Genomic DNA, 20,510 nt, shown 5'->3' with positions numbered 1-20,510 from the left:
CACCAAACAGCTGTTGCCCTTAAAACCCCTCCTCAGCCCCCACCTTAGGTTTTGCCTTCACAGTTCACCCAGATTAGGTTCTGATTGGTCGGTTTCTATGCCATTCAGCGTCAAAAGCTCTGCCTCCTAGGCAGCCATTGGCTACTCTGGGAAATCCAGAATGGCCCCACCTTCATGTCAGCATCAGCCCTTCAGTCACACCCTCAGTCCACAACTGGGTGTATTTCTGGCTGCTCTGAGAAGCAGCACCTCAGGTCTGTGCTGGTAGCAATTTTGAATTCTCATCCCTGAACTAACCTTCTTACAGTGCAAGCTCCACGAAGGCAAGTATTTGTCTTGTTCATTCTTAGTTCACTCATAGACTTGACCTGTGTCTATGCATCTATGCTAGCACCATATGGTGACTGGTCAAACAGTCGTTTCAGTTGTCACACACACACACACACACACATATATATATATATATATATATATGTATATATATGTAATTATTATTATTATTTTGTATCCTAATAATAATCAAAACACTCTATTTTCAAGAGAGAGGTATTGAAATTGACTTGGTTTTATTTCTTGCATAACATTTGTCTTAGAAAAGACTTAAAACATTCACGTTTAAATTTTCTGAAAATATTTTTTAACAATGTGAAAGAAGCTATACCTAATTTATTTCTATATTGTTAAAATATATGAAATATGTGAAATATTTTGGTAAAAGTTAAAATTACAGAAAAATCTGAATAAAATATAGACCATTACTAGAAAGGTTTCATGATTTGATAAAAAGATAAACACTTTTGTGTTTAAATGAAAACAAGTAAACAAAGTTTAAGATTTTATACAACATACTAGAGGCCCGGTGCACGAAATTCGTGCACGGAGGGGGGTTGTCCCTCAGCCCAGCCTGTACCCTCTCCAATCTCGGACCCCTCAAAGGATGTCCGACTGCCCGTTTAGGCCCGATCCCTAGGATCGGGCCTAAACGGGCAGTCGGACATCCCTCTCATAATCCAGGACTGCTGGCTCCCAACTGCTTGCCTGCCTGCCTTCCTGATTGCCCCTAACTGCTTCTGCCTGCCAGCCTGATCACCCCCTAATCACTCCCATGCCAGCCTGTTTGCCCCCAACTTCCCTCCTCTGCTGGCCTGGTCACCCCTAACTGCCCTCTCCTGCAGGGTTGATCACCTCCAACTGCCCTTTCTTGCAGACCTGATCCCTCTCAACTGCCCTCCCTTGCAGGCAGGGTGCCTCCCAACTGCCCTCCCTTGCAGGCTGGGTGCCTCCCAACTGCCCTCTCCTGCTGGCCATCTTGTAGTGGCCATCTTGTGTCCACATGGGGGCAGGATCTTTGACCACATGGGGGCAGCTATATTGTGTGTTGCAGTGATGATCAATCTGCATAGTTCTCTTTTATTAGATAGGATAGAGGCCTGGTACAGGGGTGGGGGCCAGCTGGTTTGCCCTGAAGGGCGTCCCAGATCAGGTGGGGGTTCCCTTGGGGTGTGGGGCGGCCTGAGCGAGGGGCCTGTGGTGGTTTGCAGGTGGGCCACGCCCCCTGGGACGCAAGTGGAGACCCTGGTATCTGGAATTTATTTTCCTTCTACAATTGAAACTTTGTAGCCTGGAGCAGAGCCAAGCCTGGGGCTCCCTCCGAGGCCGCCGAAGCCATTTGTGTTGGGGTTATAATTGAAACTTTGTTGCCTTAAGCAGGTGGGCCCGGCCAGGGTGTGCAGAAAGCTTTGCTTCCCCTGTTGCCAGCGGCAACACTGGCCTGCTCTCTCAAGCTCCATTCTGCCGCCATTTGTTTGAATTTGTTTACCTTCTATAATTGAAACTTTGTAGCTTGAGTGGAGGCTTAGGCCTGCAACAGCTGGCAGAAAGCTTGGCTTCCTCTGTTACCTAGGGAACCTTGCTCTCTGTGGCTGTAGCCATCTTGGTTTGGGTTAATTTGCATACTCGCTCTGATTGGATGGTGGGTGTGGCTTGTGGGTGTGGCTTCTGGGTATGTCGGAGGTATGGTCAATTTGCATATTTGTCTATTATTATATAGGATCTTTTCATTTTAAGAAGAATTAGATGAATTTAATAAAAAAGCACTATGTATATGTTTATACCATATATACATGTTATGTTATATTATATTTTTATGAAAGCGTTAAAGGAGAAACTCATTAAGGTAAGATTGACAAAGAGGTTTTGTCCCAATAGAGAAGAGAAAGAAGAACATTTGAAGTTGAGAGATTCATATCTAAAAAGGTACAGAACTACGAAAGTACCTAATGCATCCATGAAACAGCAAGTGGCTGGAATGTCAGGGAGATAGGGATAAAATTCTGAAATAAGGGAGGAAAATTCAGTTGATGCTATTGTGAAGGGTATTCAAAGTTTCTCTAAAAGAATATGGAATTCACCTACCAAATAATCTTGGAAATGACTTGATAAAAACTACATGTGAGAACAATAATTCTGCAGGCAAACTAAAGGGTGAAGTTGTGAACAGAAGGGAAAACAAGTTGAATGTAGGTTGGGTGTTTTTCACCTCACTATGCCTGCATTGTATGCCTCATTTCTCACGTAGAGAAACAGAGTTCGTCTTCATTTGATATTGAGATGAGATATTTTCAATAAAATATGATGTTTGTGAGAATATTTGTTAACTTCTAGAGTTCTCTTCTAAGACATTTAAACATAATAAAAAAGATATATAATGTTAATACTTATATTTCAGCAGGGAAAAAATAAACACAAAATAATATAAAAGAAATAGAAGAAGGAAAATATTTGGTACCAGCCTCTGACACTAGCCAAGTTCTTGGCAATGCTTGCTAGGTAAGGTCCTATTTTCCCATTATCCATTAAATGAATAGGTTAATTAAGACTTTAAAAGCCCCACTCAGATTTAAGATGAACACTTTATGGTTATTTTCTTGAATCCACCATAGAAAATTGTACAAGTCAATTTAATTGGCATGTTCATGCAAAATATTTTACTTTACCCAAATAGAAGCAAATAAATCACCGATACTAGTTCCAAATTCTTGATCTTTATACTTTTTGTCCATGAAAGTAGGATTTTTGTGTTTCCCAGATTTTATCCTTGATATACCTATATGTTAATAAGCAAAAGAATCTTATGACATGTTCAAGAATAAAAAAATATGAACAATAAAATGGCAATAAATACATATCTATCAACAATTAAATCTAAAAATCAAAACAAATGAACAAGAAATATATGAACAAAATAAACTGATGAATAAAATAGAACCAGAGGCATGCAGACATGGAATAGACTGAGGAATCTCAAAGGAAAGGTGGGAGTAAAGGGTGGGAAGAGATTAACCAAAGATTTATATGCATATATGCATTACCTTTGGATACTGACAATAGGGTGGTGAAGGGTGGGAACCGAGTGGGAGGAAAAAATGGGGAGGAAAATGGGGGACATATACTTTCAACAATACTTTCAACAATAAAATTAAAAAAAAATAAAACACATGTAAAACGTATATATACACATATCCTAATAAACCTAGTTTGTCTTGAATGCCAAGTGAGCTATTTTTGAACAAGCTAAAGTCAATCTAATTAACTAAAAGGTACATTCTTCTAACGGTGTCCTCCTAAAGAACATTCTGTTATAATGAAAATTTTCCAATAGCTTAGCCATTAAATACTTGAAACTCACTCCTATGACTGAGTAAATGGATTTCTAATTTAATTTAGAATTTAAATAGCCACATGTGGCAAGGTTCTACACTATTTTACAGTATAGTCCTAAAATATAAAATAGTAGTCTTTAATGTTAATAAAACATTTTGTGCCAATAAAATGTACTATCATAAAGAGAATATTTTATTTCTCTGTTTTTAAAAGAATTTTAATAATTTTTATTTTATACTAGAGGCCCAGCGCATGAAATTCGTGCACGGGTATGGTCCCTAGGTCTGGCCTACAATCAAGGCCATCTTCTCCAGCTGCTGCAAGCTGGCCCCGCCCTCCACCATCACCCACCCCCAGGTCCCCATTTGCCTTTGGGTGATCAGTGCCTGACAGCTGGAGGAAGGGACCGAGAGGTTGGCTGTTCCTGCCCACTTGCCAGTCCCGCCTCCACCTCAGGTGGTCATCAGGCCATTGGAGCCTGTCGGCCAGGTAAAGGGACCAAGAGGTGGTCATTGTGCCTCATAGTGACTAGTCCAACGGTCATTCTGCCGTTAGGGTCAATTTGCATATTACCCTCTTATTATATAGGATTACAACACTTCTATGAGGTAGTACATATATTAAATAACTAGAGGCCTGGTGCACGAATTCGTGCATGGGTGGGGTCCGACCAGCCCTGGCACCGATCAGGGGTGGGAGAGCTGATTGAGGGGGTGGCCAGCCAGGGGGAAGGACTGCGGGTGGTTGGCTGGCCAGCCCTGCCCCCTGGTGGAACTCCCAGTCGAACTCCTGGTGGAGGGGACAATTTGCATATTAGCCTTTTATTATATAGGATGCTAGATAAGTAGATATCTTTCTTTAATAAAACTTATAAATTCTATATATAAACCATTTTTCAAAATAAATGACAAGGAGCAAAAAATATTCACTTATGAAAGTCTGGTACATAAATAAAATAGTATCTGGCCACACAAGGCTTCATTTGTTCAGATAATACTATACCATGTCTCTGTATATCCATGACAGAGAGAAATGTAGTACAAGCATATTCTGAAAATGAGGGGGAGGGGACAGGGGAAGTGAGGGTGGGATGAAGAACCTACAGTCCTTTAGTTAAATGAATTATATCAGTATAGTCACCTTGTATATGCCGTGGAAAGCATGAAAATGCTATTAATGTAGACCATGCTATAACTGTGACCAAAACAAAGCGAATCCACCAAGTACGCAACCAGTGTTCATAAAAAAAACCGCCATCAACTCTAATAGAGAAAAGTGAAAAAATTCAAGTTTGTGTATTTTATTACAAACAAAACCACAATCTAAAAGAGAAAGAAAAATAAAGAGAGAAATGAAACATTTTCTGTTAATTTGTCCCTGTTGTTTGCTTTGCTGAGAATGAATGGTTATGAGTCCTTCAATTATGGAGTTCCCTTTTGTCTTGTAGGACCCTAAATTTTTCCCTTTCTTTTTTCTCCCTTGTCCACTCAGGCGGTGATGAGTAATTCTTTAATATTTTTAAAACTTTCTTCTCCAACAGAAGCTAAGCATTTGGAAGACTATACCTTTAAATCTCACCTCTCCTTTAAAATCAGTCTTGCCCCTTTAAATCATGTACCTAGCCCTTTAGTAAAAACCTTCCCTTTAAGTTGCATAATTAACCCTTTAAATCACGTTTATTATGAAATCTCTTTCATATAGTGCCTTCTCTGAACTCTCAGACTAAGAGTGAGTTACCTTCTAGTGATCACACCTAATCAACCTCAGGACCTGTCATTTTTCTTGCTCCACCTTTGTAAACCACAAAGCCTTACAGTGGACAGAGTGGGATGGGAGTGTGAAGGATCCTGTGCTGGGATTTTTAAATTTTCTCTTTTTAATCACAGTTTACGATTTCAGCATTCTTTGTTTTCCATGATACTGCGACTATGATCTTGTGGAGAATTTTCATAGTTGTGAAGTTATTTTGTATAATTTAGGGAGGAGATTTAGGGAAGTTGGTACTACACAGCTGCCACTGTCTTCAGTTTCCCACACATTTAAGACTTTGTCCAACCAGCCATCATGGGGAAATGCCCACAACCCCAGGAACCACAGTTTTGGAGGTGCTGGTTTCTCACAGGTGACTTTACTGCCAACAGACACCCGATGAGTAGCTTGCTTATAGGTCTTATCTCTCATAGAATAAGGGCCAACTCCTTATCCATTGCTACATTACTCAGGGATACCAATTCCAAAGTGCAATGACACAGGGTTGCAATCTTGATTTCCATTGTACAGTACACTATGCCTAGAAAGTTTCAACTCTAGATTGCCAGTTGGGGCACAAGTTTTCTTATTTTTATAATTTTTAGAAATTTTATTTGTTTCACTTTTGAACCCAGCTATATATTCTAACTATATTCATTATATTGCATGTAATATGATAAAAGTTATACACATTCGTGTGAATAACTAAGTATCTAAAAATTAAGGAAAATAAACTTAAAAAACTACAAAGTATAAGCAAAGAATTTAATAAAGTAACAGATATAAGATAAACTTAGAAATCAATATCATCTCCTAATAAAAGTCAATGATTAGTAAATGTCATAATACAAAGATTCCATGCACAACACTAACAGAATATATGAAATCAGTAGGAATAAACTTCATAAGATATCTTCAATAAATAAAATCATAAAACTTTAGTGAAGGGCAAAAAAGAAATGTTGAGAAAATAGAGCAATATATTATATTCTTACATAGCCAGTTAACAGTTATTCCCAATTTGACCCATAAATTCAAGTATTTCAAATTAAAATGCTTTGATTATAACCTGAGATTATCAAATTTATCTGGAAAGTAATTTTGCAAACACAGCCTCTGATTTTTAATGAATAATAATGAGTAGAGTCTTACTCGTCCAAATAGCAAATTATATGATAAAGCTTTAGTTATTAAATATAACTAGTTATATTTATTTTTATATATTTTTCTTGATTTCAGAGAATAAGGGAGAGGGAGGAGAGATTAAAACATAAATGATGAGAGAGACTCATTGATTGGCTGCCTCTGTAGGCCCCCTACTGAAGATCAGGCCAAAACCCAGGCAATGTGCCCTGACCGGAATCAAACCATAACCTCCTGGTTCATAAGTCAACACTCAACCTCTGAGCCACACTGGTCAGACATTAGTTATATTTAGTAGTTATATTTAAAATGTTGTAGTATTGGCATTAAATAGAAAAATATGTCAGATGCCCAGCGGCATGGGTCAGTGGTTGAGTGTAGACCTATGAACCAGGAGGTCACAGGATTGATTCCCAGTCAGGGCACATGCCCAGGTTGCATTGTGGGGCTTGCAGGAGGCAAACAATCAGTGATTCTCTTTCATCATTGATGTTTCTCTCTCTCTCCCTCTCCCTCCTCTGAAATCAATAAAAATATTTTTTCAAAAAAAGAAAAATGTCAGAAAATGGATTAGACAGATAAGAGAGAAGAAAAAAAAACATTTATGGGAAATTTAGTGTATGATAAAAATGATATTTAATATCAGTAAAAATAAAAATTAAAAAAAAGGAAATGATCCAAAAATTCATTAGTACAATTAGCTATTTCTTTGAGAGAAAATAGAATCTTGGCCCATGCCTCCTATTATAGGCAAAAATAAATTGAAATTGGAAGTTAAATTAAATGTACAACACACCTGTTAGGATGGCTACTACCAAAAAACAAAACAAAACAGAAAATAACCAGTGTTGGCAAAGATGTTGAGAAATTGGAACCCTTGAGCACTACTGGTAGGAATATAAAATGGTACATCCACTATGGATAACAGAATGAAAATTCCTTTAAAAAATCCCATTTCTGCCCCTGGCTGTTGTGACTCAGTTGGAGTGTACTCCAGTCTGGGTCCGATTCCCGTTTAGGGCTTACACCTAGGCTGTGGGTTTGGTCCCGATTGGGGTGCAGTTGAGAGGCAACCAATCAATGTTTCTCTTTCTCTCTCTAAAAAAATAAAAAATCAATAAGCATATCCTTGGATGAGGATTTTCTTTTAAATTCCATTTCTGGGAATATATCACAAAGGATTGAAAACAGAATCTCAAAGAGATATTTGCACACTCATGGAAATTGCAGAATTATTCACAATAGCCACAAATAGGAAGTAAACTAAATGTCCACTGTCAGAAGAATGAATAAAGAAGAAAATTCTGTCATATGCTGCAATATGAATGAAACTTGAGGACATTATGCTAAGTGAAATAAGTTAGTCACAAAAAAACAAATACTGCATGATTCCACATATATGAGATATCTAAAGTAGTCGAACTCTTAGAAACAGAAAGTAGCATGGTGATTGCCAGGGGCTGGGGAGAAAGGGAAAAAGGGAAGTTGCTGTGCAACAGATAAAAAGTTTCAGTTTAGCAAGATAGAAAGACCTAGATATCTGTTGCACAACTAAGTGCATATAGTTAACACTGTACTATACATTTAAAAATGGCTAGGATGATAAAGTTTATGTTACATGTTTTTTACCACAATTTTAAAAAAATTATATGCAGAACTAGAGGCCCGGTGCATGAAATTCATGCATGGCTGGGGGGGTCCCCTCAGCCCAGCCTGCACCCTCTCCAATCCAGGACTCCTCAGGGGATGTCCGACTGCCAGTTTGAGCCTGATCCCGGGGATTGGGCCTAAACCAGCAGTCGGATCCCTCTCATAATCTGGGACTGATGGCTTCTAATTGCTCACCTGCCTGATCACCCTTAATTGCCTCCTCTCCCCACCCCCCGCCAGCCTGATCACCCCTAACTGCCCCCCCTGCTGGCCTGGTCACCTCTTACTACCCCCCTGCCTGCCTGGTCACCCCCAACTGCCCCCCTCTGCCAACCTGGTCATCCCCAACTGCCCCCCCTCCCCCATTGGCCTGGTCGCCCCATGCAGCCTGCTGTTCAGTCATTTGGTCGTCCCTCACTAACCCCCCTGCCGACCTGCTCGCCCCACACAGCCTGTTGTTTGGTCAACCATTTGGTTGTTTTGGTCGTGATGGCCCCTGGCTTTTTATATATTAAGATTACTAGTTAGCTTGTCATTCTAAGTGGTGTCTTTTAAATTCTATATCAAGCAGTCCCATAAAAAATATACATTGTAGATGTATTTATATGTACATATATGTGCATATCAGTCACATTTATATATATTTTTCTAAAATATGGTTATTAAAAATTAAATGTATCCTATATAGTAAAAATGTAATATGCTAAGTGTCTGACAGATCACTGCTTGACTAGTCGCTATGATGTACACTAACCACCAGGGGCCAGGTGCTCTGACCAGTAGGTTAGCTTGCTGCTGGGGTCCGGTCAATTGGGACTGGGCGAGAGAGCTGGACATGCCCTGGAACCCTCTTATGGTCCCTCCCCAGCCGGCTGACTCCCATCAGCCCCGATCTGGACTGGGTGAGAAGGCCCTGATTGGCCATGATCACCGGCCAGGCTGAGGGACCCCATGGGTGAATGAATTTGTGCACTGGGCCTGTAGTCTATTTATATGCTAACGTGTCTATTGAATAAATATTTTACATAATGTAGGCAAAAAAGGAAAGAAAACGGCTTACTCTTTATTAGAAGTACTCCTCTCAGGGGTGGTAACCAGTGGTGCTGCTATCGCATAACCCAAAGCATATCCAATTGTTACTGAAGCTTCCAGTATGCCTATAAAATGAATACTGAATATCAAACTACTATATAAGCCAGCTTTGTCACAAGATAATAAAAGTTACATCACTAAAATGGATTCCTTTTTAAAGCTTCATAGTATACTTTATTAGTCAGGGTTCTCCAGAGAAATAGAACAAATAAGGATTTGTGGGTATGTGTGAAGTGATTTCTGAACTATTTTTTTTCGCAGGTGACCATCTCCTGTTTTTCTGATCAATATCTCTCAGTGGGAACTATTTTTTCTACTTCCTTTTTAATTTTTTATTGTTGGCACTATTACAAATAAGATATGTAGAGAGAAAGAGAGATTTTAAGGAATTGGCTTATGCAATTGTGGGAGCTGGCAAGTCCAAATGTTCATGATAGTCTGGCAGATTCAAAATCCAGGTAAGAATTAACATTACAGCCTTAAGGCTATAAATAAGTCTGAAATCCACAGGGCAGTAAGCAGGCTGAAGCGACTCACGTAGAGTTTCTCTATGTTGCTGTCTGGAGACAGATTTCTCTCTTTGGGAAATCTCAGTCTTTATTTTAAAAGGCCTCAGCTGATTGGACGAGGCTGACCCACACTATGGAGGGTAATCTGCTTTACTCAAAGTCTGCTGATTGTAAATGTTAGCCACATCTAAAAAATTTAACAGAAACATCTAGACTGGTGTTTGACCAAACTAAGCCAAGCTTACACATGAAATTAGCCATCATACATATATCCAATGCTTGTACTAGAGAAACTCAGGTAATTTAATTATATAATTCACTGTATCTTATTTCATCTATATATTTAATGTAGTATAAATAAATGTATTTGCATTTAATATAAATTAAATACACCATATTTCACTTTAATTTGTGGTACTAACACAAGTTTCTACTTTAGAATGATACATTCTAATCCCCTTTGCATCTTTCATATTAGCTGCCAGGGTGATAAGAGGTAGCAATAAAGTAAACTTCTCTCTGTAATGCATAGATGTGAGTTCTGATTGCTATTCCATAGAACCAAAAGTAAAACAAATGTATTTGTTTCCACCCCCATCTAAGACTAATAAATCACAGCAAATTTTTTTTTCTAAAAGCAAACATATATATGAATATCAGACATTTTAGTTTATTGGCATGCCTTCTCTTATCTCTGAAGGGAAATTATTATTTTGACACAAAATACTATTTTCTTTTATTTCACCTTCACAATAAGTATAAAAAACAACTTTAATTTTTTTAACAAATGATAGTTAGATAAATAGATGTACAAATAGATGATCCACCAGGACTAGAAGCTATTATAATATAAGGAAGTACAGATTATTCTGAGATAAACGCCAGCATTACTTATTGCAGGATACATAAGCATAAAACACTGTGAACTGAGGATACTACTCTGTGGTCAATTAAATAGCATATCACTTCTTTCCTTGAAAAGATGAATGAGCCCTAACTGGTTTGGCTCAGTGGATAGAGCATCGGCCTGCGGACTGAAGGGTCCCGGATTTGATTCCGGTCAAGGGCATGTACATTGGCTGCAGGCACATCCCCAGTAGGGGGTGTGCAGGAGGCAGCTGATCAATGTTTCTCTCTCATCAATGTTTCTAACTCTCTATCCCTCTCCCTTCCTTTCTGTAAAAACTCAATAAAAAATTTTTTTATAAAAAGAAAAGATGAATGAGATTGTTTTCATTAACTTCAAAATGTCAGAGCTCCCCTAAAAGATTAGTGAGTTAATTTATGTAAAGAACTTAGAACAATGATCACTATTTTAGCACCACACTGAATCTAGTACTGAAGAGGTATATATTTCCCCTTATGGACATGATGGCAGCAACTTCCTACACATATCCCCTAAGTTTAAACATACATCTACTCAAGAAATTCAGTCTGGTTATTTTGAGAATTTTTTCTAGGAAAACGAACTGCAGCCTATATAATTTGATATGACATATATATATATATATATATATATATATATATATATATATATATATGGAAAGATTATAGTTTTAATTACTTAAGAATGTATTTTTTCTATTGCTCTATATCTTTTAGGGTGGCCTTCAGATGACTTGTCTACAATTCCAAATCTCAACCAGCTTTTCAGAATTAAGTGGCTCCATGTGATTTTAAAGTTAAACACACCAGTTACCATTTATTACAATCTATACTAAAAAAAAGGGTAATATACTAATTAGACCGGGAGACCTTCTAGACGTCCTCTGAACAAAGCCATGGTGGCAGGGCTGAGGCAGAGGAGGTTAGGAGCGGTCAGGCCAGGAGGGGAGGGCAATTAGGGGTGGTCAAGCCAGTAGGGGGGCAGTTGGGAGAGAGCAGGCTGGCAAGAGGGTAGTTGGGGGTGAGCAGGACAGCGGGGGGGGGCAGTTGGGGCTGAGCAGGCTGGCGGAGGGGCAGTTGGGGGTGAGAAGGGCAGCAGGGGGGGCAGTTGGGGTGAACAGGCAGGCAGGGGGGCAGTTGGGGGTGATCAGGCCAGTGGGGGAGCAGTTGGGGGCGAGCAGGCCAGCAGGGGGGGCAGTTGGGGCTGAGCAGGCTGGAAGGGGCAGTTGGAGGCGAGCAGGCCAGCAAGGGGGGGCGCAGTTGGGGCTGAGCAGGCTGGAGGGGGCAGTTGGGGGCAAGCAGGCCAGCAGGGGGGGGGGCAGTTTTGGGTGATCAGGCCAGCAGGAGAGGGCAGATAGGGATGATCAGACTGGAAGGGGGGGCAGTTGGGGGCAATCAGGCCAGCAGGTGGAGTGGTTAGGGGTGATCATGCAGACAGGCAGGTGAGTGGTTAGGAGCCAGCGGTCCCGGATTGCGAGAGGGATATCTGTCTGCTGATTTAGTCAGACATCCCCCAAGGGATCCTAGATTGGAGAGGATGCAAGCTGGGCTGAGGGACACCCCCCTGGGCACGAATTTAATGCACCAGACCACTATTGTTATTATAAAAGCCAATAATTAGCACCTGTATATCAGTTTAGATATGCACACCAAAATATAGAAGCTCAATAAAAATTCAGAATTGGTAAATTATATTAGAAGGAAAAAAACTTGCCTAGATAAATACCAATTGAGTGTCTGGAAATGCTGTCATCAAGAAAGGTTACTGTAAGGATATAAAGAGGCATTCCTGCTATTCCCTGCACAGTCTGCCCAAGCATGAAGAAAGTTACATATTTTGAGTAGAATGAAAAGGATTTCTTGCAAGCTTTGAGACTCTTCGTTTCTTCGCAAATATCTTTTGAAAGGATAATTTTATTTTTTTGTTAAATGAGTCAAAACTTAAAACATACAACAAATACACAGTGTATTTTATGAAATATTTTACCTTTTACAAGATATTTCCACCATTATACTTTTTTCTTTTAGTTAAGATTTCATTTACATTGAATGTACTAGCTCTACAATTAATCAACATGTTCTCAGAAAAATGCAATGATAAAATAAAATTTGTGGGAATACTGAAAAAGATGCAAATATTATATATAAACCAAACATAAATGCATATGTATGACTATATGTATACACATACTTGTTTGCATAAGTAAATATACATATCTTAAATTTGGCATCTGATAACTCTGACTTTTGCCCTAGGATAAAAGTATCCTTTTTAAATTATCTGAATTATTAAATAATACCTTCTGAGCTTAGTTCTATATCCACTTCTCTGACAATTAACTTTGTGTCACTCTGATTAAAATAATTTCCCATTTTATACCTACTAACTTCTAAAACATAGGTCCATAAGGACAAGGCATTAAACCAGCGATTTTTAATGAGTGCACCATAAGAATTTTTAAAACATGCAATCCCTGACTAGTCAGGGGCACTGACCTCTTTTCCTTTAGATTGTCAAATAAACAAATGACAATAGGCAATACAACAGTAGCCATCCAGTGGGAATTAATCAAAATTATACCTATTTATTTTTGTTTCTGTAACTTTGTGTTCTCTTCTTTTTAAAAATTGATCTTTGTTACTGAAAGTATTACAGATATCCCCCTTTTTTCCTACTGACCCCCCTTTACTCCACCAGATTGGTAAAATATATATTTTTGGAGTGCCACAGAATTTTAGTAATTAGTTTATGTGTGCCATGAGATAAAAAAGGCTGAAAATCACTGTATTACACAATAAAATTTTTTGTTAGTCATTGTAAAATAATCCAGTAGATTTTAAATATTTTTACAGGACAGTCTATTTCTTAAGTTTTTTATTTATTTACATGTATATAAAACAATAGTAAATAAATGTTTGTTAGAATTGCATTTGTTATTAGCCTGGTAGATCTAAACAATGCTATTAGATCATTTTGATTGTGTATATTTGATTGGAACTTAACAAATGTTCTGAAGATATTACTGTGAAAAACTGGTTAATGTGTAGATTGCAAAATAGTACACTAATGGAAAATTTCAGCTGGTTCAGTATTCATATGGACTATTTGATTCCATGTTAAATAGGAGGGGGTCTCTAGAATTGTTATTCTAATTACTGATAATTCAATTTTATATAGACATATCAGTATCAACACCCTACCTAGCCCAGTGGTCGGCAAACTGCGGCTCGCGAGCCACATGCTGCTCTTTGGCCCCTTGAGTTTTTAGCAAAGCGCAGCTTAGGAGTACCCTAATTAAGTTAATAACAATGTACCTACCTATATAGTTTAAGTTTAAAAAATTTGGCTCTCAAAAGAAATTTCAATCGTTGTACTGTTGATATTTGGCTCTGTTGACTAATGAGATTGCCAACCATTGCCCTAGCCAGTTAGTTCCTTGAACTGTTTTCTTCCCATGTACTTGAACTCCACTTAGCATGTATATAGCTATTCAATTTAAACTTTCAAACACAATGAACTACAAACCTTCTTTAATTGCAATTTCAAGCATTCTACAAACATCTTTACCTTTCTAGCTCACTCCTTCTAGTAACCCAATTTCACCAATGCCTAAAACCCACCAGGTCCTATATAATCTATTGATCTTGCTCCTTTTCACTATCTCAACGTCCCTTTATACCCTTACTTCTTTCATTGTCATCGTAACACTTTTAAATCCCTTACTCTCTTGTATACCATGCAATCCCTCAATGAAATTGCAACCCTAGTCAAGTTAAACGCTTCTCCTTACTCTATACTTACACTTTAAAAACTGAATGTGGCCATAGGAAAACATACAATCATGCAAATCTCACTTTGAATTTATGGATTATTAAACTTAAGGAGGTCCTTCACCCTCCTTAATCAAATATGTCCCTAGTCAACTACTCTTGCCTTCTAGAAAATTCAGCTTGTTGGTTTCCTTTTCCTAGAGCTCACAGTCCTGATATTCCTGCTATCCAATATCTGAAAACAAATGTTTTCTACAAATAAGATAAAACTAATCTTTTAGCACCTTTCTTTATATTAAAAAAAATCTTTTATTTGGACTATAGTTTCAAGAAGGGAACAGTCTGTACTACAAACACTGGTGATAGTTCAAGAACTATAACAAGTCAAAAGTTTTAATTATGTTAAATGACATGAATTATGTTGGTGGCTTGGTGAAAATAACTTCATTGCAGTGTTTAGGGTTCAAGCCATGCTCAAGTGGGTTGAAAAAAGGATATAAAATAATGTCAGAAAGCTTGGCCATGTCTTTCAAAAAAATTGTCAGTGAAAATGATGAGATTTTGCAAAGTGATAAGAGGACTGAGAGTTATATCTATTATTGTTTTTGTTTTTAAAGAATGGGAAGAACTTGAGTACATTTAGGTGCCAATGAGTAACATCAAAAAAAGAGAGGAATTTGCAGAAGGAGTACAGATTATTATTGGAATAAAGTTCCCAAGGAGGTAAGAGAGAACAGGATGTTTAGCAGGAGGATAGCTCTTCCATTTTAACAGGAATGAAGAAGTAAGGAATGAAAACATGAAAATATAGGTGAAGTTATAGTTTCTATGGTAAGAAATTAAGGCAATTTCCTCTTATGGCATGTATTTTCTATCCAATACAGAAGATGAATTAAGTGAGTACTATTTTTTTTTAATATATTTTATTGATTTTTTTTTTTTTTTTTACAGAGAGGAAGGAAGAGGGATAGAGAGCCAGAAACATCGATGAGAGAGAAACACCGACCAGCTGCCTCCTGCACACCCCCTACTGGGGATGTGCCCGCAACCAATGTACATGCCTTTGACTGGAATCGAACCTGGGACCTTTCAGTCCACAGACCGACGCTCTATCCAATGAGCCAAACCAGTTTTGGCAAGTGAGTACTATTGACTGAAGTATCCCCCCACAATTCATATGTTGAAATCCAAATTCCCAATGTGATAGTATTTGGAGATGGGACCTTTGGGAGGTAATTAAGTCATGAAAGTAGAGTATTCATGAATGGGATTAGTGCCTTTATAAGATGAAACACTAGAGAGCTTGCTATCCCTCTCTTTCTTGGCTACAGCAATATGAGGACATACCAAGAAGAGGGTCCTTACCAGGAACTAAATTGTCAGGCACCTGGATCTTGAACTCTCAGCCTGCAGAGCTGTGAGAAATAAAATTCTGTTGTTTAAGCCACCCAGTCTATAATATTTTTGTTATAGTAGCCCAAACTAACTAAAACAAGAGGAAAGTTGTGAATTATGAAAGAGAGTAGACTTAAAAAAATGTCAGGGGAATGGATTCATGTAAGAGAATAATTGAGGTTGACAGTAACAAATTCATTGTGGGACTAACTGATCCTTTTTTTGTGTGATTTTTCTCTAAAATGCTCCTCAACCGTGTAGGAAAGATAACTAGTTGGATCAAAAATTTTTCAGCCAGGATCAAAATAGGACAATGGGATGGGATCTTAGGATTATAATTAGAGTATGTTTGAAATCTTATATAATAAAGAGGTAATATGCAAATTGACTGTAACTCCAATACAAGATGGCCCACCCCATGTGATCAAAGATGGCTGCCCCCAGGTGGACACAAGACAGCCACCACAAGATGGCTGGCAGAGGATGCATTTGTGGGAGATCAGGTCAGCAGGGGAGGGCAGTTGGGAGGGACCAGGCCTGCAAGGGAGGGCAGTTGGGGTGATCAGATCTGCAGGGGATGGCAGTTAGGGGTGACCGGGCAGGCAGAGGAAGGCAGTTGGGGGTAACCAGGCCTGCAGGGGAGGGCAGTTGCAGGGGAGGGCAGTTGGGGCGATCAGGCCTGCAGGGGAAGGAAGTTAGGGGCGACCAGGCTGGCAAGGGAGGGCAATTAGGGGTGACCGGGCCAGCAGGGGAGGGCAGTTAGGAGCAAGCAGGCTGGCAAGGGAGAGCAGTTAGGGGTGACCAGGTCAGCAGGGGAGGGCAGTTGGGGGCAACCAGGCCTGAAGGGAGGACAGTTAGGAGAGACCAGGCCGGCAGGGGAGGACAGTTAGGGGCAATTGGGCCGGCAGGGGAGCCGTTAGGCATCAATCAAGCTAGCAGGGGAGCGGTTAGGGGGTGATCAGTCTGGAGGCAGAAGCAATTAGGGGCAATCAGGAAGGCAGGCAGGTGAGCAGTTGGGAGCCAGCAGTCCTGGATTGTGAAAGGGATGTCTGACTGCCCATTTAGGCCCAATCCAACCCTAAACAGGCAGTCGGACATTCCTCTAGGGGCCCCAGTTTGGAGAGGGTGCAGGCTGGGCTGAGGGACACACACACCACCGTGCATGAATTTCGTGCACTGGGCCTCTAGTACTTAATATAATATTTTATATTAAGGAATATAAATTAAAGAAAGTGATAAGGAGAGTTTAATTAAGGAAGAAAGTAGATGTTAATAGACTGAAGATTCTGATAAAAGAAATGTGGTTTTAATTATATGAGTGAGTTGGAAGAATGAGTGGGTATAATGAGAAAATGGGATAATAGATATTTAGGAAGTTCCTGGTGAAGTGACAGTTCACTGCAACCATGGGAATGTTGGGTGGCCAATCACATATAAAAATCTAGAAACTAAAGATCAGAGTGTGATACAAGTGTTTTCACAGACTAATGAAGAAATTTCAGTTTTAACTGCTAAATGATTTGATAGAATATGATACCTACTTGTTGGTTGAAGCAGGCCTGAAGATCAACTTGTCCTAGGTATGGAAAACTGTGATGGGATGAGGGAAGTAGAGAAAGGGAGTGGCAGGTGGTGGTAAATGGACTGTTTCAAAGAGAACATAGAAATTCTACACACACACACACACACACACACACACACACACACACACACACACACACTAATGTTTGAACAGAGTAGAAAATTGGTTATGTATATAAAATAAAGCAATATATCTGCATAGATAGGTGTATGAAAATGTCAAAGGGCAGCTCCCATTTTGAAGTGGGAGGAGTAGCTAGAAAATGTGTGACCTTTCTTTTTTTTGTGTAAGTGTTTTATGTTTGTATTGGTGCTTGTGTGTCAGTGTTTTGAAGTCAAAATAAATGGATTAATTAAAGCACCTTGTGGAACACAGGAGGAATTACTAAAATTCTCAAGAAACATATATAAAAATTGATAAAAGAAAAACAATTTCACAAAATAATTATCACAAAGTAGTCTTTGTTCTTCCTAGGCCCATCTCTTACATGAAAAATTATATGATCCTGAGAAGATAAAAGAATGGATATATATATTACTAGGGAGCTACAATTAATTAGCTTAATAAACTTGATCATAGAAATAGATACAGGTGGATGTGTATATAGACAGACAAGTATCACAGTCTATTATAAGGTCCTAGAGGCAATGATTTAAAGGAACAATTATTTGATGTATAACAGTAACATTTAAATCTTACCTTCAGTTTCTATGTCCAATTGATAATCTTCACCATGGAAGTATGGAAAAGCAAATAAAAGTGATCCAAATCCTACTAAAAAGGAGGAAACTATAATCCATTTTAGAATGTTTCCTCTCCCTCCATAATACGCTACAAACACTACTACCAGGCAAGATGAAATATCATAACTCGATGACAACAACATACTCTCAATGGTTTTCAGACCACTGCCCCTCTGAAACGTGTCAATGCTCACATCTACAAGACCAAACACCATACCTAAAATGTAGAAAGAAAAAAAAAACACACAATAGTATGCATTTTAAGAGACAAAACAGATCACCATTGTAATCATTACAAAGCAAAACTTAATTTATAGTGATTCAAACTTATTTCACCTTATTTAAATGTGTTTAAAATTTATGAGCACAAAATGATCCTTTTTCTAAAACACTAATAAGCTTTAACCTCTATGAAATATTTGCCAATGGAATAACTGTATCTATTTTTTAAAAAATACTATATTGATGAGTAATTTATGAAGAATATGATTTTTTCAATCATCTCTGTACTAATATTTATTTTGATGTATTATATTTCGATAATAAAAATGAATAAATGACAATCTAATATCTATCATCCAGAACAGAAAATAAAACATTATCAAAATGGTTGAAGTCCAACAAGTACTCCCAAACATATTCTCTCTCCTTCCATAACCCATATCCTATACTTGAAGTTCACCATTTCCTAGCCTTTTTAACACTTTTTTGACAATGCGTATACATCCTTGAACAATACTACTGCTTGTCATGTTCTTGAACATGAAATAAATGGTATCATATATGCCCATGTCCATCACTCAGCATCTAACTGGGGGGAAATAATCACACTAAATATTTGAAACAAAAAGAAATTGACATAGAAGATCGAAGATGGCTGCCGACAGGAAGGCAGGCTGCAAGATAGTGTGTGGGTGAGAGAACGAAAGGAGAATGTGTGGACGTATGGGGAGTGTCTATTTGTGAGTGAGGGACAGCTATATTCCAAGGGACTGTTAGGGACTGCTGGACCAGGCTCCCCTGACTGGGCAGCCTCCACTGCTGCTGAAATCTCTCCCAGAGTGACCAGCTCTGCCACAGAGACTATGCCATCTTGAAAGGAAGAGTGGCTGTGATCGGAAGCCTAGCCTTACCTTCAATCGGGAAGAATCAGATAACTCCCGGGACTCTACAACCACAACACCCAGAGACAGCTGTGAACCCACAAACACCAGGTCTCAAGCAGCGCGAATATGCGGACTCAGATGAACTCTGCACCTTCTCACGGAAAGGTCAGATTTCCTTCAGAGAAAGGTGAGGTCTGTGATCCAGGCTGAAGGAAGATATGTGCATAGCAGGATCTAGAGATTCAGAGGAAGTATGCGCCCCACAAAACCCATGGATTTTGGGGCCAGCATAGTCCACAAATGTGGAATGGGGTCCACAGGGCTGCACAGAAGGTAACTCTAGGAATAAACCCATAGATGGGCTGGGCACAAAAAGGCAGCCTGAGGCTTTACCAGTAAACCAGCTGCACTGTGCCAGGAGAAAAAGACATGCACAGAGATAAGAGCAGAGTCGCATGCAGTGCCGGGGTGAAAAAGTCGTGACTTTGCACACTTACTCTGGCTCTTTTTTCTCTTTAAATCCTTGCTTTTTATTACTAAGCCCAATACATAGGATCACCCAATTAAAAACACTCTCAGAGACTGCAGGGGAAAGTTGTTTTTGTGGAACCTGGGGATCAGAGCTGGGAGAAACGAACAGAAAACCAGCTCTGGGGCAGTCCATACCCTCAAACCAGTATTAAGTGCAGCAGGGAAAACAAATTCTAAATACTGGGTAGAGAGGACTTATAGCCCCAGATGTCAATACAGAAACACTGCCACCCAGGGTTTGAATCACAAACTGACTCTTGGGCAATTACAACCACAGGCAGGTTGAGTAACAAAGAAATACTGTCTGCTTGAAAACAAGATTGTGGCTTACGACACAGAGGAGCTGTGGAATGCAGGGAACTTCAGTACTGTCCTGACTACCTGACAGGAAACAGGTGTGCCAAACAGAACAGTAGAGAAAGTGAATGACCTTCACATTTTCATTTTTTATCTTTCACTTAAGAAACTAATTTTTTTCTTTTTTTCTCACTTGATTTTACCTTTTTAATTATTATATTTTTATTTTTAATCAGTATTATTACTATTATTATTTTACCTTTTTTAAAGTTTCATTTTATTTTCTCTTTATTTTATTTTATTCAGGGATTAGTGTTCTACACTCTATTTTCATTTTTCCTTTAGCATCATTTTACTCTATCTCAACTTAACCTTTATGCCAACACTCTCTTCC

General features: G+C 38.9%; 1 protein-coding gene across 7 annotated transcripts in view; it reads right to left on the bottom strand.

The window, feature by feature from the left end:
• The window catches only part of SLCO6A1 (solute carrier organic anion transporter family member 6A1), an 82,393-nt gene that overhangs the window by 44,706 nt on the left and 17,177 nt on the right, over positions 1 to 20,510 (bottom strand). For 3 of the 7 annotated variants that reach the window (XM_054715033.1, XM_054715034.1, XM_054715036.1), the window contains exons 2-6: positions 18,139 to 18,399; positions 12,406 to 12,588; positions 9,266 to 9,362; positions 4,804 to 4,925; positions 2,997 to 3,106 (exon numbers count right to left, since the gene is read on the bottom strand). In XM_054715033.1, coding sequence (XP_054571008.1) covers positions 2,997 to 3,106; positions 4,804 to 4,925; positions 9,266 to 9,362; positions 12,406 to 12,588; positions 18,139 to 18,399 — 773 coding nt within the window. The remainder of the gene's footprint in view (positions 1 to 2,996; positions 3,107 to 4,803; positions 4,926 to 9,265; positions 9,363 to 12,405; positions 12,589 to 18,138; positions 18,400 to 20,510) is intronic. The other 4 variants (XM_054715037.1, XM_054715035.1, XM_054715038.1 and 1 more) reach the window with 4 other exon arrangements.

The sequence above is a fragment of the Eptesicus fuscus genome, chromosome 4, assembly GCF_027574615.1.
Source record: "Eptesicus fuscus isolate TK198812 chromosome 4, DD_ASM_mEF_20220401, whole genome shotgun sequence".
NCBI lineage: Eukaryota > Metazoa > Chordata > Mammalia > Chiroptera > Vespertilionidae > Eptesicus > Eptesicus fuscus.
This window is presented reverse-complemented; position numbering and strand designations above follow the sequence as displayed.